Source organism: Sander lucioperca, chromosome 18 (genome assembly GCF_008315115.2).
Source record: "Sander lucioperca isolate FBNREF2018 chromosome 18, SLUC_FBN_1.2, whole genome shotgun sequence".
Classification (NCBI taxonomy): Eukaryota; Metazoa; Chordata; class Actinopteri; order Perciformes; family Percidae; genus Sander; species Sander lucioperca.
Genome location: NC_050190.1, coordinates 15,060,775 through 15,080,735, shown reverse-complemented (window position 1 = coordinate 15,080,735; position 19,961 = coordinate 15,060,775). Strand labels below are relative to the sequence as shown.

Below are 19,961 nucleotides of genomic sequence, written 5' to 3'. Positions count from 1 at the left end.
TTTTGTCGAGGTGGTGGACTGTGAAATAGTGGTCTGTGAAAAATCTATGGCTTGGTTGGCAGGTGAATCTGACTTTTAGCTGCATGTGTTTTAGCTGCTGCTGTTGTTGCTGTAATCAGTGTGCTATATTGTGTAAATGTCCAAATTTCTTTAGTTAACACTGATTTAATGCTGACAGGTGAATTGTAAAAACATGTTCGTTAGTTTTTTTGCAGATGTTGTATTTGATTGCCTTAGCCAATTGGTAGTTTTGTAGAAAAAAGATGGTTTAAACTAGCGTGCGCTGCTCACTGCCCCTGCTACAGTGGTTTTGTTTTTATAGACCTTTCTCTGCAGTTATTGCCAAAACATCATTGGTATTTGGGCTTTATATGATGAATTCCAAGAAATATTTTTCCTACCAATAAAGTTAATTGTAACAAATGTGGTCTAAAGCAGTCAGAAAGCTGTGCTTATCTTTGATCAGTCTCAGTCGCTGAAGGGAAAAATGCTTGAATGTGACAAGACATTTAGTTTAGTATGTATATTCATTTTCCCATTGTTAACCATTAAGGCAATGGCTTTAACACCGCAAAGTCTTCAACAATTGCACAGCCAACAAATGCAAACAAACCACGACACAGCTGACACATAGACACATGTGATACATCACATTAAAATATTAGATGACATTAACAAATAACATAAAAACAGCCTAATCATGCTTTCTTTAAGTGAAAACTGTATATATGTTTTTGACAGCAGTACGGCACACTGTAGCTAAAGATCCTTCAGAGATTAGTGATGAATGTTTGCAGATGCTGAAGAGACTCTGTGGCACCAAGCAAGAACAGACACTCTGCTTCTACACTGTCTCTACGATAATGGTTGCCTATTATTTAGGATATTAAAAAAGAACTGCATCATAACTGGTGAAAAACAACAACACACACAGATACATATTCTTTCCTGTCCATACATGCTTGATGAAGTGTAGGGGTCACAGAGAAGCAGACTACACTGCAGTTTGTCGACAGGCAGAATGGAAACACTTTGCACTATATCATACAGGAACAGGCCCTCTGCTTATCTTGAACTTATATGTTGACCAGATCATTTGCATTTCTTTGCATGACCTGTTTCAACAAAGTCAGTGCATGGTCCGCCACTGTGGTTTTCCCCTTAAGCCTGTGGTGTTTGCTATCAGCCACAGATAATGCCTGCCTGTAGAGTCTGTGTCTGAAGCTAAGCTGTTGCTGGAGTCAAGTGTGTGCTCAAGTCTTAAGATAAGTCAGATAGTATTTCTACTCTACCACTGTCTTTTTAGTACAGTTCAGTCAGACTTGTCTTGTTTTGGCTCTTAGGATGTGCTTAAGGAGATATAGGTTATGATTCTGAGCATTAATATATTAACGAAACAAGTGTGGAAACTGTGCAAACATGGTGTTGATTTGTGCTGTTCCATCCCCCCTTGGCATTGACTGCAGTCTGCAGCATAGCAGCTTTATTATATGGGGATATTTAGTGTGAGGAAGAGAAGGAAGGAGGAAGGGAGTTTCACATGCCAGACACAGGAAAGCTACAAACCAAATGTAAAGACGGAAAGGAAGCAGATGCCTCGTTCTGATTCGTAGTGGTGTAGTGAGTCTAATAGCTCACCAATACACTCCCTTTAAACCATTAATCCTGTGATTTGTCACCGTCAGCTTCTGCTTGCCAGCTCATCCGTTTCTCCCGGTGAGGTTTTGCATGGGAACTGTGTTGTTGGGGCGGCTTGGTGTGGATTGTGGTGCAAGTTGTTCAGCGTGATCAAGACTCTCATGAACTCAGTACTGAGTCATGGAAAGTTTGAGGATGCCAGAAGATCAGTTTGGTTGCAGCCTCTTACAGATTGACAAAATACCTTTTTCCTTCAACATCAGGTTTGTGTTACCAGCCTGTGGGCTGCTGACCAACGATGCAAATGTAATGATGAACATATTTAGGTTGTAAGCTTGTCAACACTGGTGAAAGTAGTGTATTTCAGGTTCATGACATAGGCTACATCTGTGGGCTATCAACACCAAATTATGTTCTCCATTCCCACTATGCAATATCGCTTAAAGCTAGGGTAGGCTAGCCTGACAAGCCAGACCCACATCAAGATGTTGGGTCTGGGAACTCATCATTGGCAGGGCTCAATCCGAGGGGCGGGATAAACGGTTGTCTTTCAAATTCCCTCTGCACTCATAGCCAACCAGAGCAACGTTAGTTGATAGATTAAACTTTTGCCGTATCCGGTCGGCAAAACTCCGAACACATCTTCCTTTTTTAAGAATGACTTCAGTGCTTAACTCCAAGTCTTCCAGAGTCTTCATCCATCTTCTATGTTTTCAAGTAGCAGGGAATTCACGCGGAACCGTCGCAAACCTGCCGTCCTTATGTTAAGCCCGCCCAATGACTCTATACACGATGTGATTGGCCTGACCAGAATTTGGTTTTTCCAGCTTGCAAGCCAACGTAGAGTTGCTAGACTGACTCTAGCTGCAAATTACATTTGCTGCTGCTAGGGTGCGTCTAGATTTCTAGGTTAGGGGTAGGCAGTTTTCTGGAAAAGGCCAAAAATGCCACCAGAATTTGTAAATACAGCCCTCCTCCTGCAGCTCTCCCCTTTGACCAGACGAGCATGGGAAAATATGCATGCGCTTCATACAGTAACCTTTACGTAACCTTTCAATCATCCCGATCTTGATTGTGATCCCGATGGTGTTTATATAGGGTCAATTCTATGAGAATTACCGTCCTGTTTTCTTTGCAAGCTTGTTGGCCTGTAAAGCCCATTTGAGATGACATACTGAGATTCCAGGCTCTAGCTAGCTACATAAACATTAACTTGATTTAGCCGCAGCAGTGAGCCTTTGGATACGGTTACCAGTGTAGGCAGTTGTTACCAATGCTGAAAAAAGAACTTTTTCTGCAGGATTTTTTTACCATCTGAAGGGACATGCACGTGTGTTTGCAGAACAGCCAGTAGGAACGTCCTGTCACAGGCTAGATTTTCTAAAACTTGAAAACAGAGACAAGAGGGGGTGGAGAAGTCTAGTTTCCTTTCAGTTCACTTGAATTACAATATGCTGAAAAGTTAATGGAATTTTTCTCTATGACGCCAAAAAAAAACTGCCTACCCCAGCTTTAACAATTTGCTTAATGATGGAATGTGCCTAGTAGATTTTCATTTATTAGCCTGAAGTCTAATTATACATTATACAAAGCGTAATTTCTTTAGCTTGGCAAAACGGTTTTGACCCCTTTGCCCTGCAAATATCTAAGGAAATGGAGCTGTCTGCACAGTGGCCACTCAGTGCTCCATTCTCACACCGCCATGACTTCATATAGCCTATTTAGGAAACGTTTGTGAGGAAAATTCCCCATTTGGCCAGGAAGGATGTGAAACTGAATATGAATTCCATTTTTTCCTAAATTCAAACGTAGCTCAATAAAGATATATAAACAAAGCTGCTGGTCCCCTTCCCTTTTTTTTTCTTCCCATCAGTTTTCCCGGTCTCTGTTTTTCCAAGGTTCAGCCTTCAGCAGTCAGGAGAACAAGAGGAAATGGCTGGGTTTTCCATAGAATATGCAGTGTTGAAATTAGGCCATGTCATTAATGATTTGAGCGAGGCCTTTTACTGTAAACCACTCCCCTGTGTCTCGGTCTGGGAGTAGAAACACAGAGCTCTGAGCTGTCTTTTATTGATTTGTGGATAGTAGTCTGTTCAATGTAGCTAGAATTATATTTATCAGAAATTGTCCCCAGATGGTGTTTTAATGCAGTCGTAGCCTTGCTGTTATTTATCCACTTGGTGAGAAAAGTCATCACTAAAGACAAATTGAGAGTGCATCTGGTTTATTACAGCTTCTCAGCTTCTTAAGTTAACTTAGTGCAGTTGCACAGAAACCTGGTTACATGGCTGCTGCCAGGTATGCAATAGTGGAAATATGATTAAATACATTGCTGCAAGAGAACAGCCATGGTGAGTTTCCTACAATAAAGTATAGAACTGATATCTGACCCATAAAATAGCAGGTGTTTTAAAGTTATTCTCAAACCAAAATGTGTCTTTTGAAATATGAAATACTCAACCTTTTATGGCTTAGAAGATGACCTTTATACGTCTTGTAGTTTGAAGAGTCTCTTTAAAGATGTCAAAGTGAGATGAATATCCAAGTGTGCTTATCAAACTTAAAATAGACAGTTTTAAGGTCTATCTCTCAAATCCTGACACCTACCTTCTGTCTGTGTTCCTCTTACCTGTCCCAGAATCTCCTCAGTTGTCCTCGCCCCTCTCCACCAGTGAACATGACCAGGCAAACGTTGACTTGGGCTCAGACTGTTACAGCCGGCTATGTGTGGAGCCATTGGACGGAGAGGGTGAACGTCCAGTGAGCCTGGCGTCCACCCTGTCCTCTGGTTCATCCCGTGATAGTCGCAGCCTATTTGGGAGCACCGTAGCCCTTCCTTCCTCGACCACCCCACCCATACAAAGCGAGGAGGACATAGACTTGGAGTTGAGCCCAGCTGAAAGCACCGGAGAGCAGGCAGGGGACCGAAGTCCCTCCCTCACATGCACCAGGGGCCGCTGGCAGGAACGGCTGGAACCCAGGGTGATCAGCAACCGGTGGAACAACAACGCCACCTCCAACAGGAAGGCAAGTGGTGAAATACCTCACATCCCCGCCCCGCCTGTCGTCACTCACGCCATGGCACCCAACCCAAAGCTGACCTATGTGGATCGTGTTGTCATGGAGATCATTGAGACAGAGCGCATGTACGTCCAGGACCTGCGCAGCATCGTGGAGGTGAGTGGATGTCAGGGTTATGCTGACTGTACTGAAATTTAATTTTCCGTTACAGTTAGTGTTTTTCTTGTACTTTCAGCCAAGTATTCACTGTGAGCCAACCATTTGATATTATAGAGACTAAATCATCAGTATTCTGTGTACTTAAAGCACATGTTTAACTTGGATTATTGTGCAGCAATGACTTCATGTCTGCAGCACTTTTTGGAGGTGATTTACTGAATTTGGCCAGCTAGGAGCCAAAATAGGGAAATTACACTCAACGGCTATTGAGAACAAATAATGTCTGCTTTGTTCCAAGCAGCTGTTTGTGGCTACAAATGTGTAAAACATTCAGTGGATTTCTCCTTTTCTTTCCATTACCAGGATTCATTCTGATTTCCTGCTTTCTAAACAAATCGGTCAGTTGACAAAAAATGCATGCCTGACATCTGGCAACTATGTGTGCTCTGTTTATAGATTTGTAGTTCATAGAGATGAAGGCTGTGGAACAGTTTATGATCTGGTCATAGTGTTGTATATAAACCATTCTGTATATTTACAGTGCAGTGAAAGTTTACAGCCTGTAGCCTGGGATTATGGACTCCGCTCATATCTGGAGTTCAAACAGTGTCAAAACTGGGACATAGTGCAGGTCTTTCATGACAGAAATCATGGGCTTTATGATCATAGCCAAAGATAACAGAAAGTGTATCTCAGAGATGTGAAGCATGGAAAATGGGCCAGGAATGGTTTCTCCACTCAACAGGCAACTTACATCTTATCACATGTTTTACCTTTTGTAGTCTGGAAACAACTTCCAGACCAAGAGACCTCTTTTTCTTCTGCCTGGGTCCTGCATAGTAACAGGATGGAGATGTCTTTAACACGTGAGGCATTTCTGAGACTGACTGGCAGTAAACCAGCACCTCACCTTGTCTCAGACTGTGCTGGCGTCTGGCAGTTGCTGTGGGAGGGAGTGCAGCCCTCATCACAGCTTGAATAACGACTTGCTCTTGACAAACACTTCCAGGACTTCTAACTATTTCAGTTGACAGGAGCAGCAGCCCATCAAGCAGCCTCCTCTGGCCCCGGTCACACAGGCCCTGCAGCGAGCTAAAGCCTAGCCTGAGCTCTCAGGCCCTCCCAGCCAATACAAACACCTCCGTTTTTGCGCCAACTGTAGAAATATCACAGATGAAAGGAGAGCAATTGGTTTTTCTATAGGCTACAGTATGGGAATCCAGTCTAGTACAGATGTATCCTCTGTCCTTTTATGATTACAGTATGGCTTCCATCAAATTGATCCCATGCAGCTCAATTTAATTTCACACCAGGCCTTGAATCTGACAGAGACGTGTGAAACTCGTTCTTCATATTGGCAGTGTTTCCTCAGCAAACTAATTCAAAGCTTCCACATTGACACTGAACTCTCAAGCAGCTGTTGAAGCTATGTCAACTGCTAACTTCAGATCTCATCTATCACTCACTCTCAAATCTCACTCTCAACTGTCTATCCATGAAATAAAGTTTTGAGAACAGCTGTTTGACCCAGCTGGTCTCACATGTCTAAATACATCCCCAACACCTGGCCTGAACACACCCTGAAAAATCAAACTCAACATTGTTGAAACTTGAACATGGTCAGTGCTTATGGGATTCAGAAAGACCTGGTCCAACGTATGACTCAATATTATTCTTGTTTGACACTTGATGATGATTGTTGATTTGACCAATAACAGTATTACAAGGACAAAACAGCTGTTCCTATTCTTTAATAACGCACAACTGAAACTAGCAGACTAGACTAGACTGCATAGCATTAAATCTCTCACACTATGCTAGGGTCACGTGTTATGGTATTAACACTGGGGTCGAGCTTTCTATAGGAGACTATGAGACGCCCTGCTGACTGCGAGTCAGCATTGCTCTCACTGCACTGGAATTCTCCATCCATGACCGGCTGCAGTTCATTCAGTTCTGCGATGTGATGACTCTACTCTTAATCTGGACTGCATGAAGGCCTGCTGTGTGTGTGTGTGTGTGTGTGTGTGTGTGTGTGTGTGTGTGTGTGTGTGTGTGTGTGTGTGTGTGTGTGTGTGTGTGTGTGTGTGTGTGTGTGTGTGTGTGTGTGTGTGTGTGTGTGTGTGTGTGTGTGTGTGTGTGTGTGTGTGTGTGTGTGTGTGTGTGTGTGTGTGTGTGTGTGTGGCGGCTGTGTGTGTGGGGCGGCTGTGTGTGTACAAGCTGTTTACCGGTATGCTCTTTATATAGTTGCTGCATGTGTGCGTGTTTGTCTCTCGTCAACTTACTCCCCACTTGTTTGGAGTTGTTTGTATGCCACATGAGTGTGTAATTGACCAAGAGGGAGGATAATCATCCAGATGTTGGCATATTTGGCTACTGTGTTTTTAGATATTTTTATATTTTTTATCTGAATACTCCTGAGGTCCGGGGGGAGTCGGAGGGGAACAGGCTGTGCTGTTGTTTATGGTCTGGGTACCACGGAACCTCTTCCAGACAGTCACACTGACTTCCAGTCAATGGAACAAATCCTTAAAAGGATCCTCTAAAGATCACATTAATTGTATGTGAATTACTGTGATGATCCTGGTTTTTTTAAACTGAAAAGCCTTGAAATCATGATGATACAGCACTTCTCTGTATAGGTACAATACACCGTAGTAGGAATCACTTGGTCAAACCAAAGGTCAGATGAAAACATCATAGAGGATATAACAGGAACACAAAATGTTTTTTCTACATACATGCTCCCTCTATTGGTAAGAATTTGAAAGTGCCTGTATGACTTAATATGTCACCGAATATTTATGTGACCTTTTATGCATAACTCCATCTCTTATGTCTTTCCAGGATTACTTGGCTCACATTATTGATATGAGTAACCTTCCCATACGACCAGAGCAAGTGTGTGCCCTGTTTGGAAACATAGAGGACATCTATGAGTTCAACAGGTAAGTCACACCGACAAATACAAACACACTGAGAAGCAATATTTCTGTTCTAAATAACGTTCTAACCAAAACTAAAATCCCCATCCAATTTTCTTTTTTATGATGAATGAAGTATATCTTACTACAAATGGTCACAACAGTCAAAAGTACGCAATAAGAGTATGCAATAGTCGTAGTTGGAATTACTGCATTCGTGTCTACTTCCTTTAATTGAGGAATGTTTTCATATACTTTCATATGTATATGATACTCAATTGTAAGGTAACGGAAGAATGACTACTTTTATTTCCCTTGCCGTTGATATTTATTTCACTGACACAAAACGGATGCAATGACAAACAAAAGAGTGGCACATTCTACAACTACACTAAACACACTTTTTCAAATATCAGAAAGCTAGGGAAATGGTGATGCAGCTAGCTTTAAATTTATGTCAGCATGTACTCATTGCTGACCACACTGCTTGCCAAAACACACATTAACATTCCTCTCTGCTCTCACAGCGAGGAGCCTCCCCGGTAATGCCAAGGCTATCTTACAGCTCTGAACCACAAATGGGGATGATTCGATTCTTATTGCTTTCTAATGAAATTCTATCCAGCTGTACAAGACCGATTCTGACAAATTTTGGATCCAAAGGGCCATGTGTTGCCCTTTTTTAATATATTTGGCTTTTCTTCTTGTCACCTTGCATTAGGAGGCTGATGTTTTAATTTACGTTAGCAATGAAGATAGTGTTAGTCTTTTATCACAGCATTGTTAAGGTGGAGAAATGCTTGTGTCAGCCTGTGAACAGGTGCCACATGTTTACTTAATATTGCAACAGAGTTGTACCAATTTGCAGGAGGCTGCCCAGGGGAAACTAGATAGAGGGATTAGTTTTTTTCTACAGTGTCTCTTTGGTGGAATTTAAAAAATAAAAATCCCAATGCCGGTTTATTCACTGTCCAGGGACCACACACTGACAAACCATTTTCTACACATACTGTACTGCACAGTATGCACAGTAAATTTCTTTAAACAGTTACTTACTTTGCTGTCATTCAAACCCTTGGTTGGCTTTGCCTGGCTTTGTAATCTAGGAGTGTCATGAACTCACATTTGGCATGCACATTAATTGATAAACAGCCTTTCTTTTATCCAGGAATTTGTATTTCTTTGTAACACTTAACCCTCTTCCAACCTTAAATATTGACAAAGTAATCATGCAGTATGAACAAAATTGTCATTTTGTCTGAAACAAATTTCAACATTCAAGATTCTCTCATTGTACCATGAACATGTTGACACATTTGCTTGTCGGGTTTCTGTAAAGCCCCATCGTCTTTGATCTTTATGTTATGGAATGCAGTGTGATGAATTGTGTTTTGATTCTCGTAATTTCATGTGTTATGTAAACAGAGCAGGTCTCGTGCAGAGCACTTGTGATGATTGGTTTTTTTGTGCAGTTGTGTTTTTCCACAGTGACCCTCCCTTCTTGTATCCTCCTTCAGTCATGCACATGTTATTGAGGTTATGTCACCCCGTGTAAAGCATTAAAATGCTGTACAGCTCTCTGGTTTTGTTTTCTCAAGTTCTTAATAAAGCTTGTTTTTGATGGGACTGTGGGCATGGAGAATTCCAAGTCAAATGCATGTTCTTTCACGCTGATCATGCAACAAGGTTCATGTTTAATGGTGTATGCTGCCATCTTGTGGAGATTTTTCATAACAAAGTTCAAATCTCACAGAAAAAGTATAAGTATGGATTTACTTCGCCACTCATTATTATTCCTTCTTTTGTGTTTTCCCTCTGCTTTTGTATTCTGACCTAGACAAATAAATTAGGTTAGCAAGTCCATTAATACTCACCTTTCTTTCTTTCTTGTGTTCTGCATTTCAGTGAACTGCTGCAGTCCTTAGACATGTGTGAGAACGACCCTGTGGCCATCGCTCAATGCTTTGTAAATAAGGTGAGAGGAACCGTCTTGCTCATGCTGATTTACAGGGATATCAGTTCCTCGTGAAAATAAACACCAGTGATGTATTTGTCTGACTTGTGTTTCCTTTAGAGTGAATACTTTGAAATATACACTCAGTATTGCACCAACTATCCCAAGTAAGTGGCAAGAAAATTCATTTTAATTAGAATTTTGCTGAAGAGTCAAATCTTTCACGATTAATATAATTCTCTGCTGTCCTCCAGCTCGGTGGCAGCACTGACTGACTGCATGAGGAGTAAAACTTTGGCCAAGTTCTTTAGCGACCGACAAGCTGCTCTGAGGCGCTCCCTGCCTTTGGGATCCTATCTGCTAAAGCCGGTCCAGAGGATCCTGAAGTATCACCTGCTACTTCAGGTACGGAATGTCCTCAGTGGTCATTTTGTTTCACATTTCTTCAAAATGCAACCTGCAGGCTTTGGTAGATTTCTGGTTTCTGGTTATTTATCAACCATTAACGAGTAGTTCTCAAATCTTGTCATTTTCTAACTGTTGCAGGCAAGATTGATTCGGGCACACATCATTCTTTGTTTGGGGAAGGATTTAACTAGTTCCCTGTAGGGGGGGGGGGACCGTGTCAAAAATTGTACCTGTCCCTGATCTCTTTTAAAGGAAATTGCAAGGCACTTCGACTCAGACGAGGAGGGCTATGAAGTTGTTCAGGAGGCCATAGACACCATGACCGGAGTGGCCTGGTACATCAATGATATGAAGAGGAAACACGAACATGCTGTCAGAGTGCAGGTCAGATGGAATTAACATGCATGCATGCCAACACCCTCTTAAAGGCGTATTTATGCCATACAGACAGTACAAAATGTACTCAGGTGCATTTGCAATATGCTCTGTTGCACCCAGTTTCTTTTCCCCCCCCCTCTCTTTAGAGGCTTTCTGATGTACCTCTGTTGTCCAGCGCTACTGTAACTCTCGGCTCTTGTGGAGTCTGGAGGACCCAAATTAATTTCATTAATTTATTCCACATATTTGCTTTCATCTCTTGCATAAGATGTATTATAAAGTATTTCCGAGCAGATATTGTCCGAAACAAACCATGAACCGTCACAATTTGGTATTGACCTATTCGCCTTTTCTCAAGTCTAATTGAGGGCTACAGCTTTTAAAGGATTCCCTCCGTTTGAGCCGTTGACCGAGTGGCTGGTTCACTTTCTTGGTTTTCTTTGTACATGTGGGTTTATAAAGGTGTTAAGGAGGGTTCAGTTTTAGAGGTTGATTGCCATCGTCATGGGGCATTGGTCAGAATGCATAGGAAAAGCCACAGAGAAGTTCAGTCCATTCAATGAAGATTTATTCAATAAAAAGTGGTGAGGCAAATGATAATGGATAACATAACAGGATAGAACAGACACACATGGGTTGGAGGATCTGGGAAGAAACAAATAGAAATTAGAACTTAAAGTCAATATTCTGACATGTTCATCATAAAGTAATTAGATAAATTAAAGCGGTCATTCAAATAGACAGGTTATCAAGAAATAAGGTGCAACGTAAAACTCATCTTACCAGCTGCCGCCCCATGTGAAGGTGTAGAAAAGACTGACTGAGAGGGAGTGCAGTCTTTAAATAAGGAGTGACCAGGTGAACTCAATCAGGTAATTAGGGTGGAAACAAAAGCCAATCAGTTGTGAAAAACAGGGGAGGAAAGGAAGTGAGGTAAGTGTAGAAAGCAAGTGTCAAAATAAGATAAAAATAGGAATCTTTAGTACATAAGGATTACAAATAAAAGCTGACACGTGGCTGGCATTTATTTTCTTTCATACTGAAGGAACATGGCTGACGGTGTGTGTATGTGTGTGTGGGGGGGTATGTTCTTTCATGTGCATCTTGCAGGAGATACAGTCTCTTCTGATCAACTGGAAGGGTCCTGACCTGACCACCAATGGAGAGCTGGTGCTGGAGGGCACCTTTCATGTCCTGCGGGCCAAGAACACCCGTACACTCTTCCTCTTCGAAAAGATGCTCCTTATTACCAAGAAAAGAGGGGAACACTATGTCTACAAGACCCACATCTTAGTATGTCTTTTGACATTTCTTTTTATTGATTAGTGATTTAATAGTTTAAGAAATGTAGGTGAAGATAATTATATTGGTGTACAACAGAAATATCATATTTTCTGTTAAATTACACGCTATTTACATAATTAAAATATATTTTTAATAAGGAAGCAAATTGAAGCCAACTCAATTGGGTTAAGCTACATCACTACATTCATTGTGGTTGCAGTGCTCCACCCTAATGCTACTTGACAGTGCCAAGGATCCTCTGCTCTTCAGTGTCATCCATTTCAAGCATCCCAAGCAACCCCATACAGTGCAGGTAAATGTGAACACCAGTAACTGTCAACCTTTCCTTCTGCAGCACAATTACAGAGTATTGTATCAATTGTGCAGCAATATCACAAAACACCTGCTGTTGTTCTTTTCTGTGTTCTTGTTGTCTTGGAATATTTTCTTAGATCTTTAGAGATTTTAGAATAATTTCTGTGTTAATAAAACCTTTTTTTCTCAAAAACTTAAGAGCTGGTGTTTCACACTGTCGTTTGTCTCTATCCTGTAAGCAATTACTTTTCTAAATGGCAAGTTCTTGTTGTTCCAGACCAAGTCAGTAGAAGAGAAGCGTCTCTGGGCCCATCACATTAAGAGGCTGATTCTTGAGAACCACAACACCATCGTCCCACTGAAGGTAAACAACACAGTCCCTCATACAGGAGTTTTATTCTTCTCAGCTAATGAAGAATTGCCTCGTATTTTAAACACACTGTCTTTTTCATTAAAGGCAAAAGACGCCATCCTGGACAATTCTAACTGTAAGTGTTACAAATAGAGTAACTTTTGTTATGCTAGGGCCAATGTTACTGTTTTCATAGCAACCAAAGATGCTGCTCACAAAAGAGGAGGATGGTTAAATTTCAGTGGAAAATGTGGAATGCTGTCGAATTTACCAGGAAGGCATAGCCCATAACCTATCTATTTATGTGGCGAAAATTGTTTTTGTAATTGCGGCTCTGAGTGTGATGACATATCCCTCCGCTGCTCAGATCCAGGGAAGTACCACTATAGTCCTGAGAGGCTGAAGAAAGCAGAGTCCTGCCAAGCTGACGACTTCCATCTTAAAGGGCAAAATGGGAGAAGGAGATCAGGTTAAAAAAAAAAAAAAACTACTCCATCCAACTATTTGTGTCTATGTATAATGTATTGATATTTGTAAATAATAGAATAGAATTGCTGTTGATTAATTGCCACTTACACTATTATGTTTTTACATTTTCTGTGTTTTTAGAGCCTGCAAAACAAATCATAAGGAGCACAAGAGGTTGGTACATTGTGGGGAGTTTGTTTATATCACTGGGTGTTCAGTAAGATTTTGGCAGCCAAAAGGGCAGATTCATCAATGGTGGATCAGTTTGAGCCACTTCCGGGGTGCTGTCCAGTGGCCCAGCAGCCCCACAGCCCCCTACAATGCTAAGGTTATTAACCACATCTCTGTTGCACTTCTGCTTTGTTCTCCGTCAAAGACACCTGGAAAACCAGATCAAAAGACTCACTCCTACTCCACTGGCCTCACTCATAATGAAGTTAATTGTATGCCACATTGGTGGAAAGCTTTGTCATACACAAGCTCTTTTCAATAGTCAAAGTCAGCCTTCCCTTCAGATCCCATCTCCCTGCTCTCATCTATTCTAATTATGAACGAGAAAACCTCCGTATTCTTGTACCCAGTTCTTCTTTGCTCCCAGTCCAGATCAATTTTTTCGAACCAATGTAATGAAAAAACAATTTTCATGTCAACCTTCCCATCTCAGTGAGGGAGTAGGTCATCACATCCTGGCTAATTGCATCATGTCCAGTTTGATCTTCTGAGAGGAAGATATTTCTAATTGGTATTTATCTAATCACAAGGCCTCCCTTAAGTCTCGGCCAGACTAACTACTGCCTCACTCATTCTCTGCTTACGGAGGCAGAGACTGTGTCCTGACCATAATTGTACAAAATGCACGTGGTATTGAGGTTATTCATTCATGTAATATTGTGTATTGAGCATGCTTTTTGTCAGTTATTGACATTCTCTTTTGTTTATCTCTCCTTCTCTTCTTTATCTTTGTTCTCCTTGCAGCTGTTTTAAAGGTAAGTGCTGTCTTTTATTAACCTTTTTATAAGCTTTTTCATTCTGTTGTATGAATGCAGTTTTTAGGTCACTGGGCTGGGGTGAGATATGGTTTACCCAGTTTTGACTCAGCAATTCAAACTTTCTATTCTAATTGCAAAATAACTTCATCCAAAAATGACAAAGTACAGCCCTTATCTTCACAGAACATACTTTGACTTGCCCTGGATTACACAAATCATATCTCACCCAAAGCTAAAGCAGCTTTATGATGATTCCATCCCATTTACAGCCTTGCAATCACATCATGGCTCTAGCACTGGCCTTGCAATAACAAACCACATGTTTATGACTTCACGCTACAGCATGCAGACAGTGAGGGTGCACTGCTGGGGGAGAGATGCTCCCTTCAGCCAGCTACTAGTGTCAGTACACTGGCCTCCACTCTATACGAGCCCCAGGCTGAGAGTCCATGTGTGGAGGATGTAATTTCCAGAAGGGACTCTCTGGAGCAGCTAAGTCCTACTGACAGTGACCTGAAACTGGGCTCTTCACCCAGTGAGGGGGGGCAGGAGCTGGAGAAGGAAGAGGAGGCAAAGGAAGAGGAGGAGGAGGGGGAGAGTTACAAGGAAGATATACTGATGGGAGACGACCAGGTAGCCGACTTTGCCAGCTCAGTGCTGGCAGCCATCTCCTGCTGGCACTATAGAGCCAGGGCTTTGCTTTCTACTCACTTCACAACGGTGAGGGTTTCTGCCACCCACGGGTTTCCCATTTCCTGCTCCATTCCACTGGCTTTACAACACTCCCCGCCACTCTTTCTCCCACGCTGGCTCTCGCCCCTCTGCCTCTTTTTTTTTTTTCATAGATAGAACCAACTAACACCTGCTACCATTTGCACTGTGCACATTGAATGCCTCAGGTTGAATTCCTTCTATTAAAGTGCATGGACTCTGAAACATACGTATGGGTGAACCCTTAAAGTCAAACTTGGTGCATGCCTTTGCTTTTATTGTTCATTGTTGTATCTGGAATTGGAGGTCTTCCCACTATGCATGCACTGTTATCTGATTGTATGTTTCCCTCATCCATGTAGCTAAAGTGTGCTGTTTTTTAATGATTGTGTTTTTTTTGGGACATGATTGATGTCGAAGCTTACGCTGTTGAAACCATGCCTGCATTATCATAAGAACCAGAGGCGGAATGCCCTGTTAAATATAATTTGACTTCAAAGGTTAATGTCGCCATCTAATTAAATGGCCATTATAATAGCAAAAGCTTTGCTCTTTGATAATCATATTTCCTAATTACATTTCCCCTCTGAATATTCATAATTAGAAAGTCTTTGTTAAGGTAAATTGTTATACCAGTATTGTTTCTGAACGTGAATGAATACATATATAACCATTGTAGTGGATTTGTCAAGGCTGACCTTTTAGGATGATTTAGAATAAACCCCCTTGGTTTAATGCCTTGTTTTGCTCTTTCAGGATGATCAGATCAGAGATACGGCTGAACTGAAAACTATACAGAGAGAGGAGGTAGAAACTCACAGGCAGGAGGAAAAACATGTGGATGTGGCTGTGAAAGAAACTCTTGCCACACAGGTACTTAATAAAGCCTTTTTTGTTTTTATTTATAAACGCATCCATTCATTTCCACACGTCTCTCAGGCCACCTGTGACATTTATTTACTGTGTTAAAGAATGCCCGTCTATACTCGTGCCCCTGGTATCGCTTGGTTTGTTAGGTATATTTTCTAACCATTGTATATTTTGAATGACAAACTTTCAGTCTATTTGCTGTTATAAAGTATATCTGTGAATGAGAGCAAGCTGAATTTATACTGCATTAGACATTTCAGTAAGTTTCCTACCTAATAAATGCCCTTTGCCCACAGAGCACAGCATTTCTATAAGGTCTATTTGAAAACATGCCTGGAGCTATATTAGTGGCCGATGTTTATTTTTCAGTCCTGGAAATTAAAATGCCACACTAACACACACACACACACACACACACACACACACACACACACACACACACACACACACACACTGCTGTTCTGTGGTCAGCACTCCCACTGAGAAAGGCAACATTGTATTTTGGAGCAGTTCTTACCTGATTCTCACAGTAACTTTGCGAAATTGCCCCTGCATGTAAGCAGAGTGTAGGTTGTTACTCTTCTTACCCTTATCTCCACCACACAGTTCCAAGCTGCACTTTTTTGCAATTGCCAGCACTCCCAAAGAGGCAGACAACACCTGGAAACAAATTTAGATTAATGGCAGACTAGGGTGACATCAGCACTATGAACGCTGTTAGAGCTGCAGACATCGCAATGTTCACCGTTTGACTCGCTAAGGGTAATAGAAATGGTCCAACAAGGAGGCATTAGAAACCAAGCTGCAAATACAATCACAATGTCTCCTTCGTTTTTACTACAGTTTCATATTGTTAGAAATAAATCACTGTAATAAAGCTCAAGTGGGCCTCATAAGACAAAAGACATGCATCATAAATTGTGGATGCTTTAGATTAAACTGCCTAGGTCCATTACGTTAATGGCTAACGGAGAGTGCTTGCCATCCTAATATCTCTTTTACTCATTACATCCCACTTTGCAAACACTGCTATCATGTTTCAGGTCAATGCAGAGGAGCTGTGCCCTCTAGACTGTGTCCCTCAAGCAAGGAAGAGCGATCAGCTGGAGATGCATTACTCCCAGTGCCACGAGTCTCCTGTCTACCCTTTGCAACAAGAAGCCGACACACCAGAACCTCAGGATACCTCAAGAGAAACTGGAGAGGAAGATGAAGGCGAGAGTGATTCTTCAGTTCTCCAAGTGGAGGAGACGAGTGTACTGACAAATGGGGAGCTCTCAGAGGAGGAAGAAGAGGCGCTTTCAGACAATAAAAGCATCCTACCTTCCTCTGTGTTGGACCAGGCAAGTGTGATAGCGGAGCGCTTCATCAGCAGCCTCTCCAGACGGAGCAGTCTGGTCTCAGAGGACTTGGGTTCCCTCGCCTGCCCCTCACCCTCAGTAGATAATGACGTCTTCAAAAGCCCCTCAGCTTGCATGGACTTTGAGGAACAGACCCAAATGTTGGCCAGCTCTTCCCTAGAGCCACCGGTGACCTCAGAGGCTTACCTTTCAACTCCTGCACACGATCCTGCACTGAACGCCCTCATTGAAGGGGAACTCAGGTCCACTCTCTCTAAACAAGATCGCCTCCTCATCCGCAAGATCAGAAGATACTACGAGCACGCTGAGCACCAAGATGCTAACTTTAGCATCAAGCGTAGGGAGAGCCTCTCCTATATCCCAGCAGGTCTGGTCCGGCACCTGAGCCGACAGCTTAACAGTGTTCCTCAGGAGCAGGCTGTCCCAGTCCACAAGAAAGGCCTCTCTCGGAACCGCCCCACTTCCTGGTCTGTGTTTGACCTTCCTGGCTTGGAAAAGATTCGAAACACTGACACTCATCAAAAGGCGGAACCACGGAGACCAGTGGAGGTCAAGGCTAGATCTCCGAGCATCACAGATTCCTCTACCACAGAAGAAGAGGTCAGACTCTCATCAGACATGCACAAGGTTCTGCAAGACATGGAAATGGAGGAGGAGAGCCAGGAAGTCCTGCAGATTGCGGAGGAGCAACTTAATGACTCAAGATTAGAAGAGATGCAGGATATCAGCTCAGACACTTCAGATGTTACAACCAGTAAGCAACCACCTCCTATTTTAGAAGAGTCTGAATTAAGCACTGCCTCAGATGGCTCCTCCATCTCATCCCCCACCACCACCTTTCCAGCAGTGGGAGGATCCTGTCAGGACTCATCTGAAGACAAGAGCCATGTAAACCATGGCCAACTACCCAAGATTATTAGCTTCCGAACGAGTATTGACGAGGACCAGTTCCTACAAGACATGGGAAAGATGAAAAGCAAGGTGTTCCAGCTGGCACGTCAGTACAGTCAGCGCATCAAAAATAACAGACCAATGGTCTGGCAGAGGAACCGAGAAAGAGCAAATCAACAGAGCTTGAAGACTATGCCTGCTGTCCACGAGGAGAAGATGCAATTAAGGAAAAAGGGTAAATAGGATGCAAATGATAGCCATGTTGCTTTCTTATGCAGTAACCTACCTCTTTAGCTGTATGGAGGATGTATGGAGAAAACTGAAAACTGTCTGTTTTTGTGTATGTGTGCAGGTAAACCCAACCTGAGATTGCCCTTAAAGACTTGCGATCAGGCGGTCATCCACGAAGAGCGTTCTCCGAGCCCGGGCCAGAACCCCAGCTCTGAAGCCAGCTCCCAGAGCACAGTTAGCTGCCCACAAAGCCCACCGCCAGAGACAGATACCTTCCACTGGCCTGACGTACAGGAGTTGCGCATCAAATACACAGACACCTCCCACTCCTCAAAATTAACCTGTAGCTGCACAGTCCCAAACGGGATTCTGGAGTGCTGTGCAAACGGGTGTAATGGCTGCTCACACAAGTACAATAGTGCCTCTGATCTTCACAAAGCTCTGACAGACTGTCCGAGGACACAGTCTGAAACGATATATAAAGAAAGGTGTCCTGTGGTAGAGGACTGGACCCAGCCCCAGCTTCAGCCTCTGCTGTGCAGGTGGAGCTCCTTGGACCACATGCTTGGGTCTCTTCCCCTCCATGAAGTACAAAACCTTCAGGAACCTGTGAGAAGCTGCTACACAGCCAGTCAGGTGTCTCTGATAACAAAAGAAACTGACAAACTACAAGATGGGGACAGCGTTTTTCAAGGGGGCCTAGACTGTGCCACAAAGTCTGCTGCCCCGGTTTCAGGGAAGTTGACTGAAAGTAATCTTGTGAAAAGCTTACGAGAGAAATTCCAGAGCTTAACCACAAGTTCATGAACATGTGAATTATGTACATTTTTATTATCAGGGACTATCATGTGCCCCACAAAACTTAACAAAGAAAAGAATGCAACTTTTTGTCTGCACGTTGTTTTCACTGTAGGACATAGTGATGATGTTTGGCACCAGTGTAACACAAAGGGATATTATTGGTCATCTGTGAGGACCATGAGGGGAAAGTATATTGTCTTTTAAAAAGGTGGGTTGCAATATTTGTACATTGGGTATTTGACTGCACAAGTTTATGTAAAAATGTGTATATAGTCTCCTGTATCAATTGAAGATTAGGTTCTACTCAATTGTTATATGCATCTATTTGGTTCCCTCCCACTGTTGATGCTTCTTGCTACAGTATAACCACTATAGCAATGTTACCATTTAACCATGTAAACTGTCAGATATATTTTTAGGGGAAAACAAAAAGGAGCTAAAGTGTCATTGACGAGAGAGCTGTGCTTTTAGCAAAGTCTCTGACCGACTGTACACCAAAGAGGGTTTCCTTTTAACATTTGTTGACTTTCATACATGTGGTCACAGCAGTTATTTGTGTCATTAATTCCACGTTTACTGTAGCTGCTTCTAAAACTGTTTTCACATACTGTATCACTGGAGCTTTATTTTTCTCAATAAGTTGTATATTTTCTTTAATATTATTTATAAAACTGTATATTTGGGAGATTAGCCTCATGTAAATACTGACCTGTAGCAACCCTTTTTACTTTCCCATTCCAGAAAATATATTGTTTCATACTTGAAGTTTCCCATATTTTCAATAAAAAGGGTTCACATACTGTAGGTCCTTTACTTTTCCTAATTTTATGAGAATTGCTTTTAAATGTGCTTAACTTAATGACATGTTTCAGAATTCTGCTACAGAAAAGTACACTATTATTTGCCCATGCATAGCCCATATTACATGTAGTAGCCTACATGAAATATGTCTTACTTGGTTAATAACTTTGTTTTATGCGGTTTCTGTATTTTGTCACCTTTTATCAAATAGGCAAGTTTGTGACAAACGGAAGGGTTAGCACTTTAATCATTAATATTAGTACACATAGGCCTACAGAATTGAGCTCTGTGGGACCCCAATGTCAAGAAAACAAGGGTTAAAATGTTGAATTAATAATCGTAGAATTGACACGTAACGCTTTGGTCAGTGCACTTTCATCTAAATTTGCTACCAGAATCAGACTG

At 42.1% G+C, this 19,961-nt stretch overlaps 1 protein-coding gene across 8 annotated transcripts in view; it reads left to right on the top strand.

Moving 5' to 3' along the window:
* The window catches only part of LOC116035649 (pleckstrin homology domain-containing family G member 3), a 32,802-nt gene extending 13,213 nt beyond the window's left edge, over nt 1–19,589 (top strand). For 3 of the 8 annotated variants that reach the window (XM_035994734.1, XM_035994741.1, XM_035994735.1), the window contains 16 exons: nt 4,277–4,815; nt 7,666–7,766; nt 9,648–9,717; nt 9,817–9,863; nt 9,951–10,101; nt 10,357–10,488; nt 11,593–11,775; nt 11,987–12,079; nt 12,359–12,569; nt 12,801–12,902; nt 13,043–13,075; nt 13,877–13,887; nt 14,233–14,610; nt 15,358–15,474; nt 16,515–17,958; nt 18,076–19,589. In XM_035994734.1, the coding sequence (XP_035850627.1) occupies nt 4,277–4,815; nt 7,666–7,766; nt 9,648–9,717; nt 9,817–9,863; nt 9,951–10,101; nt 10,357–10,488; nt 11,593–11,775; nt 11,987–12,079; nt 12,359–12,569; nt 12,801–12,902; nt 13,043–13,075; nt 13,877–13,887; nt 14,233–14,610; nt 15,358–15,474; nt 16,515–17,958; nt 18,076–18,761 (4,298 nt within the window). In that variant the 3' untranslated portion in view covers nt 18,762–19,589. Of the gene's footprint in view, nt 1–4,276; nt 4,816–7,371; nt 7,575–7,665; nt 7,767–9,647; nt 9,718–9,816; nt 9,864–9,950; nt 10,102–10,356; nt 10,489–11,592; nt 11,776–11,986; nt 12,080–12,358; nt 12,570–12,800; nt 12,903–13,042; nt 13,076–13,876; nt 13,888–14,232; nt 14,611–15,357; nt 15,475–16,514; nt 17,959–18,075 lie in introns of those variants that run through there. The other 5 variants (XM_035994738.1, XM_035994740.1, XM_035994737.1 and 2 more) reach the window with 5 other exon arrangements.
* The last annotated feature ends 372 nt before the right edge of the window (nt 19,590–19,961 follow it).